Here is a 22,803-nt window from a genome sequence, read left to right as displayed (position 1 = left end):
GTAGAATCAGATTTTTTATATTTTAAACAGTGTTCTGCTTGTCACCTGCTGACACACATGACGGTGCTTGAAGGTTTTCATGCAGGTTTTCCGCATCTCTCTCTATCAGTAAATTGGAGGCTTGGAGCGATGTACAAATAACTGCTTATGTTCTTTCGCTGATTTACCTGCCCCACCTGTGTCAAAGTCACTATTTATCTTCTGTTAAAAAAAACCTTTGGAAGATTGGGTCCCACATAAGTTCCAGATACGGGAGTCCAAAGCAAGTGACCTCTTCAAATGAAGCAGTTTTGGAATGCAGAGTATAATTGGACTCAAACTCATTGGTGTCGATCAGTTTCATATAACAGTCACATTGATTGATTGATTGATTGAAAGATATAGCGTGGAAACAGGTCCTTCGGCACATCGAATCCACGCCAACCATTGATCACCCTTTCACAGTAGTTCTGTGCTAGGCCATCTTTCCATCCACTCCCTACACACTCGGGTCAATTTATAGAGGTCAATTAACCTACAAACCCGCACATCTTTAGGATGTGAGAGGAAACTGGAGTGCACAAAGGAAACCCACGTGGTTACAAAGAGAACATGCAAGCTTCACACAGACAGCACCCTGCATCAGGATTGAACCGGGTCTCTGATGCTCTATCAGCTACGCCTCAGCTGGTCCCCACTGACCCGAGATCACCCTGTAGTAGCACTCTCCTACATGCTCGGGACAAGTTACAATCTTCACAGAAGCCAATTAACCTACAAACCTGTACATCTTTAGAATGCGGGAGGACATCGGAGCACCCAGAGAAAACCCACATGATCGCGGAGAACGTACAAACTCCACACAGACAGCACCCATAATCAGGATTGAATCCGGAACTCTGGCGCTGTAAGGTAGCGACGCTACCACTCTGCCACTGTGCCATCCATTTTACGTTAATTGTCCATTTCTGCTAGTCATAAATTGCACGAAAACGCTTCAAGAATTATTTTTTTTCAAAATCAGCCGAAGTGCTAAACTCTTTCTGACTTCTGGGTGGCCTTGTCACAAAATGGAGAAGGGGTGTCCAGGAAGACACTGTCTTGAAACCTCATGATGAGACCAAGTCGCAGAAGGGACCCCAACATTCTCGACAACTCGCCCATCTGTCCTGTCCTGTCCTGTCAGCACCACCTGCCCCACCTGCGTCATAATCGGTAGATTCTACCAAGGGTTCTCCGGCCATCTCAGAACCAAGCAGAAGTGATGGAGGTGCAAGTCAACATCAACACCATCTCTGAGAAAGACACTGCCACAGTTTTTTGTAAAAACAGTTGAATATAAAGTAGGCAAAATTGTATTAGACTGGTAGCAGTGGGATATATGCCTGGAGTTCAGGCAGAAGAGGCAACCCCACCATTCCTGCACTAATACTGGAGAAAAAAAGAAGAAAGCCATTTACATTATTTTTTGGATAATACAGTGAATACGAGTATTGTAAGTTTTTCAGTGAAGAGGAAGATGATTGTGCTGATCTAAAAGCATAATTCAACATTCTCTTCACTGACAATCTCCCCTTTACTTCCCCCACGGTTCAGGCTCATCTATCACGGCTCACAGTTCTTCCACACAACAGTTCACAGAAACAATTTATTTGCACAATTGCAGATTCATTTACATTTATAGTCGTTTCACAACTAATTTAACTGTGAATTATTCAGCCCCTCCTATATTTAACTCACCCACACTTTGCCCTTTCTCCTGTTAATTTAATGTGCCAATTTTTTACTCTCCCCATTAAATCTGCACTCTTTCCATACCCTGCTAATTAGCAATGGTGTGCTTTCCCCTGGTTCAAACCGATATGAGGATTCTTTTTGTTTTCTTATTTGGTCCCAAGACATTACATCTAACAGCATTGATGTACAGAGGTGTCTTAGAGTGCAAGTCCATATCTCCATGAAAGTGGCAATGCAAGTAGATATTATGATAAAGAAGGCATATGGTATGTTTGCTTTTGTAGGTCACAGCGTTAGAAACATAGAAACATAGAAAATAGGTGCAGGAGGAGGGCATTCGGCCCTTCAAGCCAGCACCGCCATTCATTGTGATCATGGCTAATCATCCACAATCAATAACCTGTGCCTGCCTTCTCCCCATATCCATTGATTCCACTAGCCCCTAGAGCTCTATCTAACTCTCTCTTAAATCCATCCAGTGATTTGGCCTCCACTGCCCTCTGTGGCAGAGAATTCTACAAATTCACAACTCTGGATGAAAAAGTTCCTTCTCACCTCAGTTTTAAATGGCCTCCCCTTTATTCTAAGACTGCGTCCCTGGTTCTGGACTCGCCCAACATTGGGAACATTTTTCCTGCCTCTAGCTTGTCCAGTCCTTTTATAATTTTATATGTTTCTATAAGATCCCCTCTCATCCTTCTAAACTCTAGTGAATTCAAGCCTAGTCTTTTCAATCTTTCCTCATATGACATTCCCGCCATCCCAGGGATCAATCTCGTGAACCTACGCTGCACTGCCTCAATTACAAGGATGTCCTTCCTCAAATTAGGAGACCAAAACTGCACACAATACCCCAGATGTGGTCTCACCAGGGCCCTATACAACTGCAGAAGAACATCTTTACTCCTATACTGAAATCCTCTCGTTATGAAGGCCAACATTCCATTAGCTTTCTTCACTGCCTGCTGTACCTGCACGCCAACTTTCAGTGACTGGTGTACAAGGACACCCAGGTCTCGCTGCACTTTCCCCTTACCTAACCTGACACCATTGAGATAATAATCTGCCTCCTTGTTTTTGCCGCCAAAGTGGATAACCTCACATTTATCTATAAATGCCTCGTGTATAAGAATCAGCAAATCATCATGCAGCTTTGTAGGACTTTATTTAAACCGCATTTGGAGTATTGTGTGTGGTTCTTGTCACCCCATTACAGGAAGGATGTGGAGGTTTTGGAAAGGGTGCAGTGGTGGTTTACCAGAATGATTCTTAGATTAAGGAGCATTGGCTATATGAGGTTGGACAGATTTGGACTGTTTTCTCTGGAATGGCAGATATTGCAAGCAAACCTGATAGAAGTACATAAAATTATGAGAGACATAGATAGGGTAGCCAGGCAGAACCTTTTTCCCGGGATGGATAATAATAGACGGCATAACTTTAAGGTGAGAGGGACATATTTTACAGGACATGTGCAGGACAAGTTTTTTTATACAGTGGATGGCGAGTGGTTGGAGCATGCTTCTGGTGGTTGGGGCAGATACAATAGTGACATTTAAGAATCTTTTGGATAAGACCTATGGATATGTAGGGAATGGAGAGATATGGATTATGAGCAGGCAGGTAAGAGTTGGTCTTGGCATCATGTCAAGGACAGACATTGTGGACGGAAAGGTCCGTTCTTGTGCTGTATTGTTCTATGCTTGATATAATTGCTGATTGAATACCTTGGGCGTTGTGGGTAGATAACCTAGGCTGATTAAAAGCCAGCAGTACAAGAGACAGGTTCTTTGAAGAAGGGATTAAGGGTTGGGTTGGGTGGGGGGTGGGGGCGCGAGGGCGAGGGTAGGGTTAGTGGATGGTGGAGGGAGGAAGGAATCCTGATGCTGCTTAAATTCATCCCTGGACGCAGATGTACAGATAATGCTCCCAAAATACTGATTTTGTTCATTGAAAGCCGCATGTAGAATTTGCACATGCATGAAATAAATATTTGTTTTCAAAAAAGTTTCCTTTCAGTGTTGTTCAATGGATGAATGGAGGAATGGAAATGTCTGTGGAAATAATCAGTTTCATGTTGCTGGAAATTCATGGTTTTATTTCACTACTTGTTTGATAGATCAGTGCCACCTGGATTGCCTGGCCTGCTCACAATCACCTGATTATTGTGACATCTGCACGGACAAGAGACGACTTCTGCAGAATGGCCGCTGTTTGCAGCACTGTGACCCCGGGTTTCACCAGGACAGCGGGCTGTGTAAAGGTATCTGACAATCTCCTGATCATTCAAGCTCTCAGAATGCTTTGAATAACCCCTTTGTGAAAGAGTATTCCTGGTTCTGGTGAACATTTGTCTTCAATTTGGTCATTGTGTGTTGATTAAATGCTTTGTCAAAGCAAGTATATATTTTAATGCATCCATTGCAAAAATATAATAGTGATACACACATGTTAAAAGTTTAAAAACACTCTTTGGAGGATACTTTGCTCACTTACTTTATAACATGGGTAATAATGAGTGCTTCAAGGCATGATAACTGCTGTACCTCTGGAGTTCATCAAAAGAAAAGCATATTTAATCTCTTTCTCCCATCTGCTTTAAAAAAAGGGAATATACCTGTTTGCTACCCTTCAGATCTTAATCTATTCATTAAATCCAATGGATGCCTTTGTTCATTAAGCACTTATTTTGCACATCAAAGTCTTTTGGGATGTCTCTGATTGCATCCAGAAACATCCTATTCATAAACAAATGTCACCTCAAAAGCTTACAATTTTTTTTAAAAGTAGATGATCAACTTTGGGAAGAGATTTCTCTCATTGGGGTTATTTGAAGACTTTGTAAACATCGGTGTTTAAACCAGTAAAGGTTGAAATAAGGCTCTGCTCTATTGATTATGGACTGAAAGCTGGAAATGTGGACTTGTCTTTCAAAGAAGAGGCTACACTAAATGAATTATGATGGCAGTTGTTCTGCCATCTGAGGAGCGAAAAGTTTCAAAGTATTTTTGCAAACTATCATAAAGAGCAAAATGGTATCATTAACAGATTCAAAAGGGCCAGTTGTGTTTGACAGTCTGTGTGGTTGTGCTATTTTAGTTATGTAACAGATAATGGGAGAAATTGAGTGAATGCAGTGTACATAGAATTTAGTAATTGCCCTGGCAGAATATTTCATGGGGGATTATCGAACAGGGAGAATTCACAGCATGACTAGGACAGTTTTTCTGAGTAACAGAAGTGGTTTGGAGTCCAACATGATTCTGTTCTGGTGGTATATCTCCCCACTGTGTATCAGTGATTGGGTGGGAGTGTTCTCATTTAAAGATTTTGCCACATTGGGAGCAATTATCTCTACTGAGTGGCACCAGCAATGGCTGCCTCGCCAACAGCCTGTCTGTCCCTTCCTTCTTTTGTTTGTTTGCATGTGTTTAATGTATGTTTTTAGTGTTCTTTAGCTTGTTTTATGTGGGGGGGGGGAACTTTTTCTAATCTCTTACCTCGACGGAGATGGGGTTTTTCCGTATCGTATCTCCGTCCGCACTGGGAAGTTGGCGGCTTTTGCTGGAGACCGGTTTCGAGAACTCCACAGCGGGTACCTGCGGACTTTAACATCACGGAGCTCGCGATCCCTTTGCCAGGGATCGACCTCTGAGCTCCACCGTGGGAGTCAGCGGGACTTTAACATCATGGAGCTCACGGTCTCTGGTCAGCGACCGGCTTCGAGAACTCCAAGCCGCAGGAGCTTCGACCGCCCCGACGCGGGAGCTTCGAATTATACTCATTCTGAAAGTAAACAATGCTGAAGAAAAGCAGAGGATACAGACGGAATATTAAAGATAATATCACTTAGAGTTGATGAAGCCATTGAAAGATACACAAGGAAATACATATTTGAAGAAGGACTTGAAGAATTGGTAATTTTATTTTGAGCAGTGGGAAATAAGAGGCATTGTTTTTAAAGAACTTGAGGATATCCAGAGCCAGCTTCACAACAAGGAGTTTCCCTTTCAACTTAGAAATGATAAGAAATTAGGAGAACATAAGGTGCAGCCACGTTTGATCCTGACCTCTGGAGCTGTATGTATGGTGTTTGCATATTTTCTCTGACTGCGTGGGTTTTCTCTGAAGAGCTCTGCTTTTCTCCTATATCCCAAAGACATACAGATAGACTAATTGAATATTTTAACTTATTCCCATCGTTAAAGATGAACCAAAAGTGAATTTATATGAGAAGAGGCATATGAGAGAAAACGGTTTACCAGGAAAGTAGTGGGGAATAGGACTGGTAAAAATGCTGTATTGGGAATTGGCATGGATACAATGGGACAATGTGTTTCTTGTGACAGGATAGGTCATTAAGTGAAATTTCTTTTTTTTTTCTTCTTAGAGAATCATGAATCTTTGAAATTCTCAACTCCAAAGTGCTGTGTGGGTGTTTCATTGTATGTTTGCAAGGCCAAGAATAACATATTTCTGATCTGCAAGAGTTGAGGGAAAGCACTGGTTTGGAGCTGAGTTCACGTTATATGAGCCACGATCCTATGAATGGTGGAGTAGCTACCAGAGGGCTCACATGGTTTACTTCAACTCCTATTGCTTATGTTCTTTAGATCTCAGAGATACAGGCCCTCTGCCCACCGTGTCTGCACCGACCAGCGATCACCCCATACATTAATTCCAGTCCTACACACATGGAACAATTTATGATTTTACCAAAGCCAATTAACCTATAAACTTGTATGTCTGGAGTGTGGGAGGAAACTGGAGCACCCGGAGAAAACCCATGCAGTCACAAGGAAAACGTACAAACTCCGTACAGGCAGCACCTGTAGTCAGGAGCAAACCCGGGTCTCTGGCACTGTAAGGAGGCACAGGACAAATAGTGAATTAGTATTTCTCAGAATGAAGGCAGCTCCATATTGAATGCAAGAGATTAAGATCAGAAACCAATGGCAATGTCCTTAATAAAGACCTGAGGCTGTGCAAATCAATTTTGAGATTCGTCAATGAGGTTAATGCTATGTCAGTATTCAAGATTAGATTTGATAACTGAAAGAAGGATTGAAAAGTTGAAAGAATATAAGAATATGTTTGATACCTTCTTGTATGTAGGTTAAAAGTGGACACCCTGGTTAGTCCAATGTCTCGCAAAATCCTTGAATTCTATTTTATAATGAATTGGACCATTATATTAAATATGAATCTATCTGAATTATTTCCATGAATATATGTTTAAGAGACGGATAGATGCAAAAAAATAAATCTTACGGACCATGATATCATGAATTATCCTTTACATTTATTTAATACTAGAGAGAGTTCATCCTCAACCACTTCCAATGGGAAGCAACCCTTGTGGACTTTCCTTCAGGGAACTAGCAAAAGCAAACCTGAGACTTTAGATCTTTTGTACTTGGAATAATGTTAAGGAGAGTAAAGAAGAGATGATTCATTCTAGAATTGGTGAAGTGTAGGTAGACAGCTTCAATTCGATATATAAGGATTTAGCTCGATGGGTGGTCATTAGAATGGTTGATTGATTTTTTTTCTTCGATTTGTAGAATGATCCACTGGTGAAGAAGACAATTTGTTATTAATTTTAAGCAGTTCTATCATATCTCCTCCGCTTCACTTCAAAAACAACCCCAGTTTCTAAGTTTTCAGTGTGAGCCAACAATCTTCATCCTTGATGTCATTCTGGTCAATCCCTTTTTCAGTCTTTTGGAGGCCTTGACATCCTTTTTAAAGTCTAGCACCCAGAACTGAGCACAAAACTCTAATGGAGATCTAACTGGTATTCACCAAATATATACAAGATAACATATTTACTTTTGTACTTCAATCTTATTTTTCTGAAGCCAAGGAATCCATCTGCTCTTTTTAACAGTCTTCTCAACATGTCCTATTTCCTTGCTAATGTGTTTATGCTTCCACCACCACACATTCCCACTCCACCTCTTATCATCTCTACTTTCCAACTTTGGCTCAGTTCCGACACCTCATGAAAAATCAACTTCTTTCTCTCTTCATTCTTGTTGCAAAAATGTCACTTCCAGGGCCATCTGCAACTTCCTAACAGTAGTTTAGGATGTTTTTGTCTTCATTGATCCCTATTGAACTACACCTCAGTTGAGTTCTCAGATGAAGCAATGAAATCAGCTGATGAAGATAATGTTCACACTTCTCTCTAATACATTTAACCTGCCAAATTTCTGCTCATTTCATACGTCGCTATACACCTTAATCGGGTTCTATCATTTATAATTAGTTGCGTAATTTTGGAATATTGCATCATCGGAAAACTTCCAATGTAATCTTGAATATTGACCAAGTCTATGTATTTAAAAGAGCTGTGGTCTTTGCGCAAGCCCCTGAGGAATACAACTAAGTATTCCTCAGTAAATCTGAAAATATTAGTCAGCTTTGCACTCTGCTTCGTGTCATTTAGCCAATTTTGTGCCCATGCTGCTTTAGTTTGTTAAACAAAATGAACTTTAACTTTGCTGCAAATCCACATTGACAACCTGATCCTCAGCAGCTCTCATTAATTCATCTGAGATCTCAATTGAGAAGCTCGACAGGGATGGATAAAAACAAAAGCAATTTAACCTACCTCGAGGAAGTTGCTCAGAAATGGCTAACTGACGGCACTGGTAGAATCTGTGAGAAACCTCCTTGGCCGGGAAACAGTGCATTCTGTGCAGCACGAAGAGTTCAAAAGAAATACAAGTAATGATCGCTGGCATACTGCATTGAATGGAGGTGATGCAGCTTTAGAGGAAACACAAGATATAACGACTGCAACAAGTCCTTATCCAATAGTGCTTGACCTTTTTTTTCCTGCTGTATGCTATTACTAAGAAGAATTAACTGGTCTTAACTGTAATTTGTCTTTCCCTGACACAGCATGTGATGAACCATGTGCCACTTGTCAAAATAAGTTTGAATGCTCTTCGTGTAAGGAGCTCTTGCTGCTGAAGAATGGTCAGTGCGTGCCTTCTTGTGGGGAAGGGTTTGCACAGCATCAGTTGCAATGTACAGGTATGTGTTTAACATTTTGGACATTTTACTCTTCCCAAAGATCCCATTCATCTTACAATACAGTACAATATATCTTTATTGTCATTGTACAGGGGTACAACGAGATTGTTAATGCGACTTCCATACGATGCAATAAATTAATTAGCTAATCTTAATAACCTTCATAAAATTTACTTGGGTCAAATGTTTTACTTCGGTGAAATGTGAGGAATGTCTATGGAGTTCACCTGTTTTCTCACAGTGGAGTTGGTCATTAGAATTTCTGGAGAACTTGGTGAAAAGTCTAAATGTAGCAGGTTCTGGATGTGAGGGAAGCACTCAAATTTTCTGGGCTGCAGATTACCTCTAAATACAGTAAAACATAGGAACATGGAAATAGGGGTAAGCTGACCAGCCTTTTGTTTCTCTTTCACAATTCAGTTGGTTGATGTTTTTTTTTGGTTCATTCATGACTTTTAAGACCGGCATTTATTATCTATTCATCATTAGGTTGAACCAAGGGATATGCTATTTCTATAAAGTTTGAGTCAACTATATTCAAACATTAATTCGCAGATTGCGGGTCTTTCCAGCATTTCCCTGTAGTTATTACCCAATTCGTAGCCCACGCACTCAAACCATTTAATGATACGGATTTTCTAATTTTACACCCACATCACTCTAGGGAGTGATAATGGGCTTCCTATTTTACTACTCTTCTATTTATTTTTGATTTTTGTTTATTATCTTACTTTAATTTTTTTTCTATATTTCAATCCTGCTATACTTTTGCCAAGCCTGCTCTTTCATTTGCATAGATTTGCTGTAGACATCTTGCAGTTCTAGGCAAAGGTTATCAATTCTTATCATGCATTTCGAAGCTCTCCACCAGGAAGTCTAATTTCTAAAGCAAAACAACTTCAGATGCTGGAAATCTGAAATAAGAAGTGAAAATAATAGAAAATATTCAGCAGGTCAGACAGCATCTCTGGTAAGAGAAAACAGAGTTAACAATTTGGATCCATGACTTTTCATCATGAAAGATTGTAATAAAAGGCCATTAACCTGGAACCGAAATGATGTTTTCTTCTTCACCGATTTTGCTTGAGCATTTCCAGTATTTTCCATTTGCCATTTGCATTTATCTTCCTTACTAACAATTCGAATTAACCTTTTGGGAATCCTACACCAGCAATTCCAAGTTTCTTTGCACCTCCGATTTCAGAATCCTCTCCCCATTTAGAAAACAGTCTATATCTTTATTCCTTCTGCCAAAGTGCATGATTGCACATTTTTCTACTCTGTTTTCCATCTGCCACTTCTTTGCCCACTCTCCCAATATGTCCAAATCCTTCTGCAGATTCCATGCTTCCAAAACGCTACCTCCCCCTCCACCAATCTTTCTATCATCCGCAAACCTGGCCACAAAGCCATTGATTCCCTCATCTAAATCATATATATACGACGTGAAGAGTAGCCCCAGCACCGACCCCTGCCGAACCCCACTAGTCACTGGCAGGCAACCAGAAAAAGCCCCTTTATTCTTGTCTTCTGCCATTCAGCCAACCTTCTATTCATGCTAGTATCTTCCCTCCAATACCATGGGCTCTCTCATCTTGTTTAGCAGCACTCGTGCACACCTTATCACAGGCCTCCTGAAAATCCAAGTTGACAATATCAACTGATTTTCCATTGTCTATCCAGCAATTTATCTGCTGACTTCGACCAATTTTATCATGCATTTCTATGTACCTCATCCTTAATAATGAACTCTAAATTCTTGCCAATCACTGAGATCAGGCTAACCATCCTGTAGTTTCTCCTCTTTTGCCTCACCCCCTTGAACAGTTGTGCAACATTTGCAATTTTCCAGTTCTCCGGGACCACTCCTGACTCGTGATTCTTGAAAGATCCCTACTAATGCCTCCACAATCTCTAAAGCTACTTTTTTCAGAACCCTGGGGTGTAGTTCATCTGGTCCAGGTGACATCCACCTGCGGACGTTTCAGCATCCCAAGCAACTTATCCTTAGTAATAGCCACTCCAAGGTTTCAAGGAAAGTTTCTTGTCACATGTACCAATTAAGGTACAGTGAAGTTCGAATTACCAAACAGCCATACAAAAAAAAACCCACAGTGGATTCCCCATGTTCCTCACTGTGATGGAAGGCAATAAAGTCCAATCTTCTTCATCTTTTATTCTCCCGCGGTTGGGGCGATCGAAGCTCCCGCAGCCTGCGGTCGAAGACCCTGCGTCGGTAGCGATCGAAGGTGGTGCGTCGGGTCGGTCGAAGCTCCCGTGTCGTGGCGGTCGAAGCTCCTGCGGCTTGGAGTTCCTGAAGTCAGTCTCCAACCTGAGACCGCGAGCTCCGCGGTGTTAAAGTCCGCAGGCACCCGCGGTTGGAGCCCCAAAGTTGATCCCTGACAAGGATCGCGAGCTCTGTGATGGTAAGTCCTGCATCATTTTACAGTAGAAGATTGCACTCCTGATAGTGTAGCATGCTCTCAGTCTACTCCAAAACATTGCACTCACAACAGTGTACCTCTCCCTCAGTCTGCACAGACATAGTTCATTTCTTTCATTACAACACAGAATTGTCACCTTAGATGGACCAACAAATTTCTCAACTGCACCCAACATTTCCAAAGTACATGAACTACATGAATTTTGAAGAAGCAAGGAGTCAGCAGTAGGCAGGATAGATATCGTGGAAATTATTTTGTAAATTGAAAGAGAACCAGAATCAATCCACAACACATTAATATAACTTACTCAATTAAGGGCAGCATGGTGGAGCAACGATAGAGGTGGCTGTAGAGTGCTAGAGACCCAGGTTCGATCCCGACTACGAGTGCTTTCTGTACGGAGTTTGTATGTTCTCCCCATGACCTGCATGAGTTTTCTCTGGGAGCTCCGGTTTCCTCCCACACTCCGAAGATGTACAGGTTTGTAGATTAATTGGTTTTGGTAAAATTGTAAATTGTCCCCAGTGTGTGTAGGATAGTGTACTTGTGCGGGGATTGATGGTCGGCGCAGACTCGGTGGGCCGAAGGGCCTGTTTCCCCGCTGTATCTCTAAACTGAACTAAACTAAACTAAACTAAACTAAATAATACTTTGCGCAAGTTTCCAAACATTGTTGTTTCAGTCACTCCTTGTTCCTATGCTTTGACGGCCTTGACCAGGGGCAGGTTGGGAACAGATAACATTGCGTAGAACTTCCAACAAAAAAATATCATGGGTATTTCGTGAGACAGTGAGAGAGTGTTTGTGAGAATTGGCAGAGAAAGTTGTTCAATCTCTAACTGCAGGCACATTTAGAGTAGAAGATAAAAACCTCACTGTCAGGACTCCAAGGATCACCAGCTGCGGCCAGTTATTGCCTCCATAATTCTGGAAGTACTAAGGCAAATTAATTGCCAGCCCCCAGTTCAGGTAAAATAGCCTGGGACAGAATAAGGTATGACCGTGGGATTTTCTGGAACTATGCTGTCAATGGGCAGAACATTTTACAGCTCTCAATGGGCAGCACAGTGGTGCAGCTCGTAGAAATGTTGCCTCATAGCAACAGAGACCAGGGCTCAATGCTGGCCTCGAGTACTGTCTGTGTGGAGCTTGCATGTTTCCCCTGTGACTGCGTGGGTTTCCTTCAGGTGCTCCAGTTTCCCCCCACATCCTAAATTTCTCAACTGCATCCAATATTCCCAATATTTTGTGGGTTGGTACATTAATTAGCCACTGTAAATTATCCGAGTGTGATGGTGGCTGGTAGAATCAGGAGGGAGCTGATGAGAATATGGGATGTGTGATGGTTGGTATGGACTCACGCTGAAGGGCTGTATCCATGACTCTGAGGTCGAGAAAGAAGACTGCATTGATCACCGTTTAGAGAAATAAAGTAGCATAAAGATAAAATGTTACCAAGAAATATAGCATTGTAACAGATACTCAATAAATCATTACAGTGCAACAAATAGAATTTTTTTTTAAAGCACGGTTAAATGTAAATGTTGGGACATATTTTCTGTGGTTTGACACTTAATTAAATCTGTTCTGAACAAATTTTCCTTTAGGCCACATTTAAGCTACATTTTGTTGTCTTATTTGTAGCCTCTTGACTTATCATTTACTTTATCATTGAAAATTTACTATGATTGTCAAATTTATGTTTTCGCAACTAAAAAACAAATGAATGAACATGTAATTATTCAATTTGTCTGTTCAACTGCTCGAATTGATCCAGATTTTCTGCTCAAAGGCAAATAAATTATTGTCACTACTGAAGAAGGGTCTCGACCCGAAACGTCACCCATTCCTTCTCTCCCGAGATGCTGCCTGACCTGCTGAGTTACTCCAGCATTTTGTGAATAAATCGATTTGTACCAGCATCTGCAGTTATTTTCTTATACTTCTTATTCTCACTACTGACCTTGAAGAAAATTGCTGCAACAATCTCTCTGGTGTGGAAGTATCCTTCCTTCCCGGTCCACCAATCAGCCACTGGCCTCACTCCTCTTTATGCCGACGACCTTCCCTCTGCACTCGCTATCCCAAAGCAAGGGTTTGACCTCTAATGTCAACAATCCTCCCCCCCCTCCCCAACCCTCTCCCCCCTCCCCCCCTCCCCAACCCTCTCCCACCTCCCACAGACGCTGCCCGACCCATTGAGTCCCTCCAGCAGATTGTAAGTCTCCCTAGACTTTTTTGTAGTCCTTCCTCAGAATTCTATCTTTTGCTATTGTTTTGATATTCTTATTCGGCAGATGACTATTAAGAATTACAGGAAACCGGTGCATTAATTATTTTACACAGCTTACAATAAAAACAGAAAATGTTGGAAACATTCAACAGGTCAAGAATGACTTGTTTCCCCCCCCCCCCCCCCCCCTCACGGTTTTGCTGAAAGGCCTTTGATTTGAAATCTCTTTCCACAGATGCTGCCTGGCTTTCTGAATGTTTCCAGTGTTTTCTTTTCTCAGACTTCCAGCAGCTGCAGTTCTTTTTCTAATTTCACCTGCTTTCTCAGTGCTATTTGCAGTTAAGCATAAAGTTTTGCTGTCCAGCAGCAGTGATGTCACTACACTGGCAGAGGAGCCAATGACATTGAACAACTTTATCGAGCAACAAATCAGGAAGTTAAAAAAAAAACTTTTAAGTACTCTAGGCTTTTCATAGAGTACAAAACACAGGTCAGAGCATATTCCTAAGATTAGGATAGATGCTCAAATATTATAAACATTTTATTCATTTTTAACAGCTTAAAGAAACAAAACAAAGTATTTATCTGCAGGAATAATGATTTGCGTTTACAACATTCCTATGCCATGGTCAGTGAAGATGTTGTATTGTAATTGTGGGTGTGCCCTATTAAAATCTTTGTTACCCTTCATTCAGCAGGGTATTACATTTTCAGGCATTATTACCGAAAGATTGATTTGTAAATAGTTTAAGTTTTCACGGTTCACTGATTTCCATTTTTATATCACTAGAAACTGCATCAGATGCACCTTGTGGGAAATAGTGTTGGCAGATATACTGGAATGCTTTGTTTAAATGAATATTTTAAATCTGCTGAGTTGCTTCCAGTTTCGTAGTTTAACAAAGAGTGACCTTGACATTGTCACTTGCATTGCAATTGTCAAACCTAATCTTTAAATCAAGACACAAGAAACTGCTGGAATATGGCATCTGCTGCCAAGGTGAGACCTTGCATTCCACAGTATCTGAAAGATTCTCTTTTGTTCAGAAAATGTGGATTCCCTTCGACTGCAGTTATGGAGCCCTCTCTCTCCTTTCCTCGGTTTCTTGAACTTCTGCTCTCATCCCACCTCCCTCCAAACAGAATAGAGATGGTGTTCCCTTAGTCCTCACCTTTCACCCCACGTGCCACTGCATCGTGCGCATCATCCTTCATCATTCCTGCCAGCTGCAACACCTCCAACCACCAGTCAAATCTTCTCCTTACCCCTTTCCGCCTTCCGCAGGGACCTCTCACACTGTGACTCCCTGGACTGCACACCCCTCTCCACCCACCCCTCCCTTATCCCTGGCACTTTTCCCTGCAACCGCAGGAAGTGCAACACTTGTTCCTCCACCTTCTCCCTAGCCATCGTCCATGGACCTAAAGAACCGTTCCAGGCGAGAGAAAGATTCATGTGCACCTTCGACAATGTAGAGCATTCAGTGTTTGCAGTGTGGCCTCCTCTTCATGGATGAGATCAAGTGCAGACTAGGGGAGTGATTTGCAGAGTACTCGTGTTCTGTCTGCAGTGGCCATCCTGAGCCCTGGGTTATATGACCATTTCAACTCCCACTTCAACTCCCTTACTCGAACATCGACCTGTCCATCCTCGGCCTTCTCCACAACCAGAGTGAAAACCCAACACAAACTAGACGGACAAAACTTCATATTCCAGCGGGGCAGCACTGTGGCGCATGGTAGCATTGCAGCCGTGCAGCGCCAGAGACCCACGTTCAATCGGACTCCTGGCTTGTAGACTAGACTTTAGAGATACAGCAGACAGACAGCTGTCTATGTGGAGTTTGTACATTCTACCCGTGACCGCATGGGTTTTCTCTGGGTGCTCCGGTTTTCTCCCCCACCCTAAAGACGGACAAGTTTGTAAGCTAATTGGCTTTTGTAGAATTGTAAAAATATCTCTAGTGTGTAGGATAATACTAGTCACTGGTTGGTGCAGCCTCTGTAGGCCGAATGACCTGTTTCTGCGCTGTATCTCTAAAGTCTAGTCTACAACCCAGTGGTGTGAATATTGAAGTTTTAAACTTCAGGTGCTCTTTACTTCCTTCTCTCCTGAGATGCTGCCTGGCCCACCGAGTTACTCCAACATTTTGTGTCTGCTCCTTACTTCCTCTGTTCCTTCCCCTGTTCTGTTCCTCCTGTTTCCTCTTGTTTTTATCCACATCTTTGTTCAATGGATTCCCCTCTCCTCCATCTGATCTGGTTCCATCTGACCTTCAGTCTCCCTAAATGCTTTTCATTATCATCTTCTTTATTTATCACAATCCAGCACTGGCAGTCTTGGTGCTCCCACTGATCATCCCCCCAGCTTCGCACTAATCCATCCCCAATCTGGCTCCCTCCATCTGCTGTCTTTTTTGCCTGTCTCTGCATTTTACCCACCTGACTCTGCCCCTCCCCGCTCCCCATCCTGGCTCAATCTCCCTGTCATCTATCACCCTTCCTCGGTCCACTAACCAGCCACTAGCCCCTTTGTCACCCCTTCCCACTCCCCTTTAGACTGGTTATCTTCCCTCACCACTCCCAGTCCAGATTTAGTTTAGTTTAGAGATACGGCACGGAAACAGACCCTTTGACCCACCGAGTCCGCACCGACCAGCGATCCCTGCACATTAACACATATTAACACACATTAGGGACAATTTTACATTTATACCAAGCCAATTAACCTATAAACCTGTACGTCTTTGGAATGTGGGAGGAAACCGAAGACCTCTGAGAAAACAGACAGCACCCGTGGTCGGGATTGAACCCGGGTCTCTGGCGCTGTAAGCGCTCGAAGGCAGCAACTCTACCGCTGCGCCATGATGCCAGATTCAAGGTTACAACCTCTAACGTTAACAATTCCTCACCCCTTCCCCTCCACAGATGCTGCTCGACCCCTTGAGTTCCTCTAACAGATTGTTTGTTGCTCCAGCCTTTAAATCCTTCCTCAGAATGCTGTCTATATTATTTTCAATTTCTTAATTAGCAGATTACAATTGAGGATTTCAGGGTACCAGTGCATTAATTGTTTACACATTCAAATGCAGAGATGAGGGAGGGCATTTTTCTGCGCCAGCAAGCCCCATTCTGATAATGTGTAGCTTTGGGTGCCTTTCTACATACATCATCCAGGGACATCCAACAGGACCTTAAACATAAACTTTACTGAAGTGGCAGGTGTCATGGTGGCGCAGTGATGGAGTTGCTGCCTTATAGTGCCAGAGACCCAGGTTCAATCCTGACTATGGGTGCTGTCTGTACGGAGTTTATAGGTTCTCTCCGTGACCACGTGGCTTTCCCTGGGTGCTTCGGTTTCCACCCACGCTCCAAAGACGTACAGGTTTGAAGGTTAATTGGCTTCGGTAAAGATTGCAACTTATCCCTGGTGTGTCGGATAGTGCTAGTGAACGGGGATCGCTGGTTGGCACAGACCCGGTGGACCAAAGGGTCTGTTTCTGCCCTGTATCTCTCTAAACTAAATTAAAGGTTCAAGATCAGGAAGCAATAACTGGTAACCTTTGTCAAAATTGAGTAACCAGTTTTGGATGAAGTTGGTGTGTGTCTGCTCTATTACACCTGCCTGATGTCAAGGGGATCAAGTTGAGGGGCAAAACTCTTTGCACAGCATTCCTCAGGCTACTATTAAAGGGTTGGAAAATATTTTTTTAAACTGCCATCGTCTTGGAGCAAATAGTCATTTTCTCTAACCGTTATCCACTTTGCACCCCTCTTCCCTGAGTGGGAAACAAACATTCATTTGTTTGTTTGTTCATTCATTATTTATTTGTTCTGCATTATACGTAATTAACACATGCCTTCGTAGGCGTTGACTGGGGTTTCATGTAATTTAAGACCCTCAAAATATATGATAATGTTTGTCTGAACATTGGAGGGTACACATGCCTTCGTAGGCGTTGACTGGGGTTTCATGTAACTTAAGATCCTCAAAATATATGATAATGTTTGTCTGAACATTGGAGGGTTCGAAGTTAAATTGGACAGTGGCCTGGAAGGCTGATTATTAACTTAAAGCTTGTGATTTCAAGTTTTAATATTTTGGCAGAGGTCTGACAATTCCTTTTAAATGTATTTCTCAGCTTGTCATGAATCCTGCTCGTCGTGCCGCCGTTCTTCAGAGAATGATTGTGTTAGCTGCAGGGATCCATCGCTTCAGCTGAAAAATGGTGCCTGCGTTGCCAACTGTGGACTTGGCTATTTCACAAAGAATGGAAGTTGTTACGGTGAGCCAACATCTCTGAAAGGACTTTCCTTTTTGCTTATAAAATTCTCCTCAATTGGAAAATATTTGATTTGCTGCTTGCACTTTTAATATCCACTGTACTGTGGACAGTTCTGCTGCATCATCCTCCAGCAATTAATTGTGTTGGTGTTTGCCCTGGGAGGTAAGCAGAGCAGTGACTACAGCTTTTGGGAGAGGTACCTGCCTTTGGTGCCAAGAGATAATTACTAACATAGATGGTGCTTCCAGCCTTTCCTCTCTGTCCCTGAGCAATCCGAGCATTCAGCTGCCTGCAAAGGCTGACAACACATTCTCCTGATTGCCACCCGGTGTTTGCTTTGTCCCCAGACACCAACCAGCAGGTCTGTGATCTCGAATGAGAATAATAAAAATAACTTTCAAGCATTTCTGCATGTGTTTGTCAAGATATTTAGTAAGGAGCAGACTCTATTAAAATAACCAAATGCATTCACTATCAAGAATATACAGATCTGTCATGCAAATATGACATTTTATGGTGCAAAAGAGATCACTTACTCCACCACTAGCATTGTGAAGGACATTTCACTCCCCTTTCCACTTGTGTTTTCATTTCATTTCAAATAGCTACTTTATTTCCTTTGAAGAGTTACTAGCTCAGATTTTTATGACAATTGTCTTGGTGACTACAACACTGTACTTGCTTTGGCCTGATAAATTTTGATCATGAAATACTACATTAAATATATTTTTTGTTACCTTGGCTAAGTTCAACATTTGCCTTACGTTCTTGACACTTAAGGCCAAGGAATTCACCTGTGCAACACTGAAAAATTATGCATCATCAAGCAGACAAAAATTATTTGCACGTTGTTAAGCAATTATGCACCCATTTCTGGATGCATTAATGTTAGTTGTTAATACCATATGATTTTGGTGCAAGATTTTCTTGTGCCTAATCATTGCTGCACGCGCATTATGCTCACCCAAATGTCATCAGCAATAGTTGTTGCCTTACAATGATTGCAGCACCAGAGACCCGGGTTTGATCCCGACTCCGGGTGCTGTCTGTACGGAGTTTGTACGTTCTCCCTGTGATCTCATGGGTTTTCTCCAAGATATTCGGTTTCCTCCCACACTCCAAAGACGTTAATTGGCTTGGTTTAAGTGTAAATTGTCCCTTGTGTGTGTAGGATTGTGTTAATGTGCAGGGATCGCTTGTCGGTGCAGACTCGGTGGGCCGAAGGGCCTGTTTCTGCGCTGTATCTCTAAAACTAAAAACTAAAACATACTCTGATGGCTGCTTGTGTGAACCAATGTCTTTATTGGCAGTTTTATGTACTGTAGGTTCGGATAGCAACAATAATTTGACTAGTAGTGCCCGGCATTCCCAAAGAGGATGGAAGAACACAGCAACACCATATTTCAACATGCTCATAAATGTTGCAGTTCTTAACCTGTTTGAAAACAGTGGTAGGGATACATTTAATTAAGATTTAACATCCAAACACTGGTGCTGATGGATTTCTCGTCCAGTCTCTATCAGCTTCATCCTGAGCTTGTTAGATATCACTAATGGAATATGTCTGGTGCTCAGTTTTTTATGGACTTTTTGTGCATCTATAAAATCCTTTATTATTTCCTTTCTTATTACTTGCTATTTATTCTCCATGCCCCTGCTCAACTCTGATGTTTTTCACTTTTTTTATATTCTGTGAAACTTGTTTCATACCACTACGCAGATTAGTCACATTGCTTTAATGAAATGTCATTTTAATCTCTCCATTAATTCCCAGAGCATTATCTTTAGCTCATGTGGGATTAAGTCCCCCGTTCCCCACCTTTCCTTTTCTGGTTGAACATTATGCATTTTATTTCTTTTTGATTTTTGCTCTTTTCCAGCTTTTCTGAACAAGTTTAGTTTTTAATCATTGATTTTTCTTTCCCCAGTCAAATACTTTTCACTGTTTTCCCTCTTTTTCACTCTGCCGATTGAATCCAATTACGCTGCAGTTATTATTTCTCAGAGGAGCTCTAACCCTGATTGTAACACCTTCTCCGATGAAATCCCCCAGAATTATACCTAGAGCGGTATTTTTCCACGTTGGAATAAAATGCAAATGTCACAAAAGGCATTGATTTATCTTTACTTTTCTTTTCATTTGCCTACATTTCATTTCTTCGCTTTACCTCCCCATTGAGGGGGCACATCATGGCATAAACAGGAAAAGAGCAAAAGCAGAGTAGCACTGGCCCATCTGACCCCTCACACCTGCCCCAACAATCAATGTGATCGTGGCTGATCTTCCCCAGACCCATAATTTCTCTTCTATGCCAGTACCCCGTTGCCCTCAGTTCCATGATGATTCAAACGTTTATCTACCTTCTTGAAATATTCCAGCTTTCAGATCACTTCCAGCCTTATGAAGTCCAGTGATCCTTCACTCTTTGCAGGAGGGAAATTCATATCTCAGTGCTAAATTACCAATTTATCATGTATCAATGTCTCCTCTTTCCTCGCTCTTCCACTCATGGAACATCTCAACATCTATCCTGTTATGTCCTTTAAATGTTTCAATTAGATCTCCCCTCGTTCTCCCAAACTCCAAAGAATACAGGTCAAACTATTTTTAGCTGTTCATGTTCAAATAACACTCTCATCCCAGAAATTAATCTAATAAATCACTCCGATTGCCTCTAATGCTTTATTATATCCTTTAAAAAATGAGATCACAACTGTTTACAGTACTCCTGGTACGGCTAAACAATACTGTGCAGTTAGATCCATGGAGAGATACTGCATGTAAAAAAGACCCTTCAGCCCATCGAACACGCACTGGCCATCAAGCAACTATTATTGTGCTGATCTTTGCCTTGCCCATTTTGTTCTGCCAAATACTCAAAGCTCATCTGATGCGGCCCAGAAAGCAGAATCACGGAACCTTTCGTAGGTCAATTCTACCACATTTTGTAGGATGGTAAAGATATTCATCATTGACTGTGCGGATTGCATACCAGGGTCAAAAACGATTTCATCAGTAGGTAAACTTTGCTACTTGGTGTTCATTCCTTGTTTTGTTCAGATGGTTGAAATGTTACAGCATTGCCACAGATTAAAGGACTGCAATTATTTATGAGACAGGGATGTACACGGTCATTAGCAAAATGGGATCCCTTCTCAAAGAAATCTTCAAAAACCTGTGCAGTATCTACCTGCTAGTCCATTAAAATGAAATTAGTTTAGTTTAGTTTAGAAATACAGTGTGGAAACAGGTCCTTTCGGCCCACCTGGTCCGCGCCGACCAGCGATTCCCACACATTAACACTATCCTACACCCACTGGGGACAATTGTAACATTTACCAAGCCAATTAACCTACAAGCCTGTACGTCTTTGGAGTGTGGGGGGAAACCGTAGATCTTGGAGAAAATCCACGCAGGTCCCGGGGAGAACGTACAACCTCCATATCAACAGCATCCGTAGCTGGGATCGAACCCAGTTCACCGGCGCTGCATTCGCTGTAAGACAGCAACTCTACCGCTGCGCCACCGTGCCACCCTAGTTTGGAGATACAGTGCGGAAACAGGCCCTTTCGGCCCACCGGGTCCTCGCCATCCAATGATCCCCGCACATTAACACTATCCTACACCCACTAGGGACAATTTTTACATTTAAAAATTGAGTGTTGAACTTGGAATGTAAAAAAAATTACATTCCAAGTTCCACTCGCTTGGAATTGAATTCATCAGCAGCTTCCCAAAGGATGTCAAACAACGTGGTGTTGCTCCTGTTTCCACTTCTGTTTCCAATGGTGCCTCGGGCCTCTAAACAAATGACCAAGATAGCCTTGACTTTCAAAATAGGCATTGCTCTGCTTAGAGTTTGAGTTGTTGCTGCCTTGAGGTTCAATCAGGAAAACTGCTCTGTGTGATTAAGGCTCGTTGTTGAGAGTCCTCTGTTTTTTCTAACTACAAACTGCTTGGGTTGCACTGGAGACTTTCGGCTAATGTTTTTAAAAAAATTATCAAACTTTTTGTCTATTTTATATCTATTAAGTACTGTGCTTACAAGCCCAGTACTGCAAGTAAGAATTTCATGGTTTCATTTAAAGACAGATTAAATTAAATCACTCTTGACACTTGAATTGCTTGGAGTGGTGGTAGTGATGGGTATTGGCTGGAGAGGGATTGTTGGTTCAATCACCGTGTGCATTGCTTGGCCTCCATGTGAGATGGTGGCTTGCCAGCAACACTCAATCCCTGCAACAAGTTAAAAATGGAATGAGCTAACATCATTACGTGGTGGATCGTGGGAGTCACAATTATGTCGTTTGTCATACTCAAACCAAGCAGAACCAAAGCAATTTGGTCTTTAATTTAGATCATGTGCTCCAACTTCCTCACTAGTTTCCATTGATGGACTGGATTTTCTAACATATGACATTTCTCCAAAATTATTTCTTAAAATGAAAGAAGTAATACCTTGTTCATATTTTAACGGTATAATTTAGCCTATCAGTGCTCTGAAAGATATACAGTAACTCTTGATCGGTAAACTCAACACTCAACTACTGCTGGTTAAACTGAACACTCAGGGCTTTTTAAAACTCCCATGGGCTCTTGCTGTTTTTATTTTAGAAATTGGTGATGTATGGAATGTCTTGCATCATCGAAGATAGATATGTCCCAGGACTTACTGAAGTTTCCAGAAATAAAGGGATTGCTCGAGGCACTTGAAATGTATTTAATTTCAGCCTAATAACTGTGTGCATGAATGGTCTAGGTAATTGGCTAATGTAGTTGTACTGAGAGAGCAATTTAATCTTGATTTTACTTGTTTTCTTTCTTTTTACTTCATCTACAGCATGTGGCTCATCTTGCCAGACTTGTCACCTTGACAATGCAAAATGCCTGAGCTGTTCAGAAGGCAGAGTTGCCCACAATGGGAAATGTGTCGTACATTGTCCTGAAGGGTATTATAAAGATGTGGCTAACAGATGTGCAGGTAAGAACCATTGCTGGACTTTGGAATATGACCTCTCTTAGAGTCCAGTGGGGACATTCTTCAAACAAGGGAAGGATATCACCCCATGAGACCACATG

General features: G+C 41.9%; 1 protein-coding gene across 5 annotated transcripts in view; it reads left to right on the top strand.

Annotated features, from left to right (window-relative positions):
• fras1 (Fraser extracellular matrix complex subunit 1) overlaps positions 1–22,803 on the top strand; it is a 427,133-nt gene that overhangs the window by 196,435 nt on the left and 207,895 nt on the right. For all 5 annotated transcript variants that reach the window (XM_078402250.1, XM_078402222.1, XM_078402240.1 and 2 more), the window contains exons 13-16: positions 3,836–3,979; positions 8,626–8,760; positions 17,580–17,723; positions 22,565–22,705. In XM_078402250.1, coding sequence (XP_078258376.1) covers positions 3,836–3,979; positions 8,626–8,760; positions 17,580–17,723; positions 22,565–22,705 — 564 coding nt within the window. The remainder of the gene's footprint in view (positions 1–3,835; positions 3,980–8,625; positions 8,761–17,579; positions 17,724–22,564; positions 22,706–22,803) is intronic.

This window comes from Rhinoraja longicauda, chromosome 1, assembly GCF_053455715.1.
Source record: "Rhinoraja longicauda isolate Sanriku21f chromosome 1, sRhiLon1.1, whole genome shotgun sequence".
Taxonomy (NCBI): Eukaryota; Metazoa; Chordata; class Chondrichthyes; order Rajiformes; family Arhynchobatidae; genus Rhinoraja; species Rhinoraja longicauda.
Note: the sequence above shows the minus strand (reverse complement) of the source record. Positions and strands in the feature narration are given on the sequence as shown.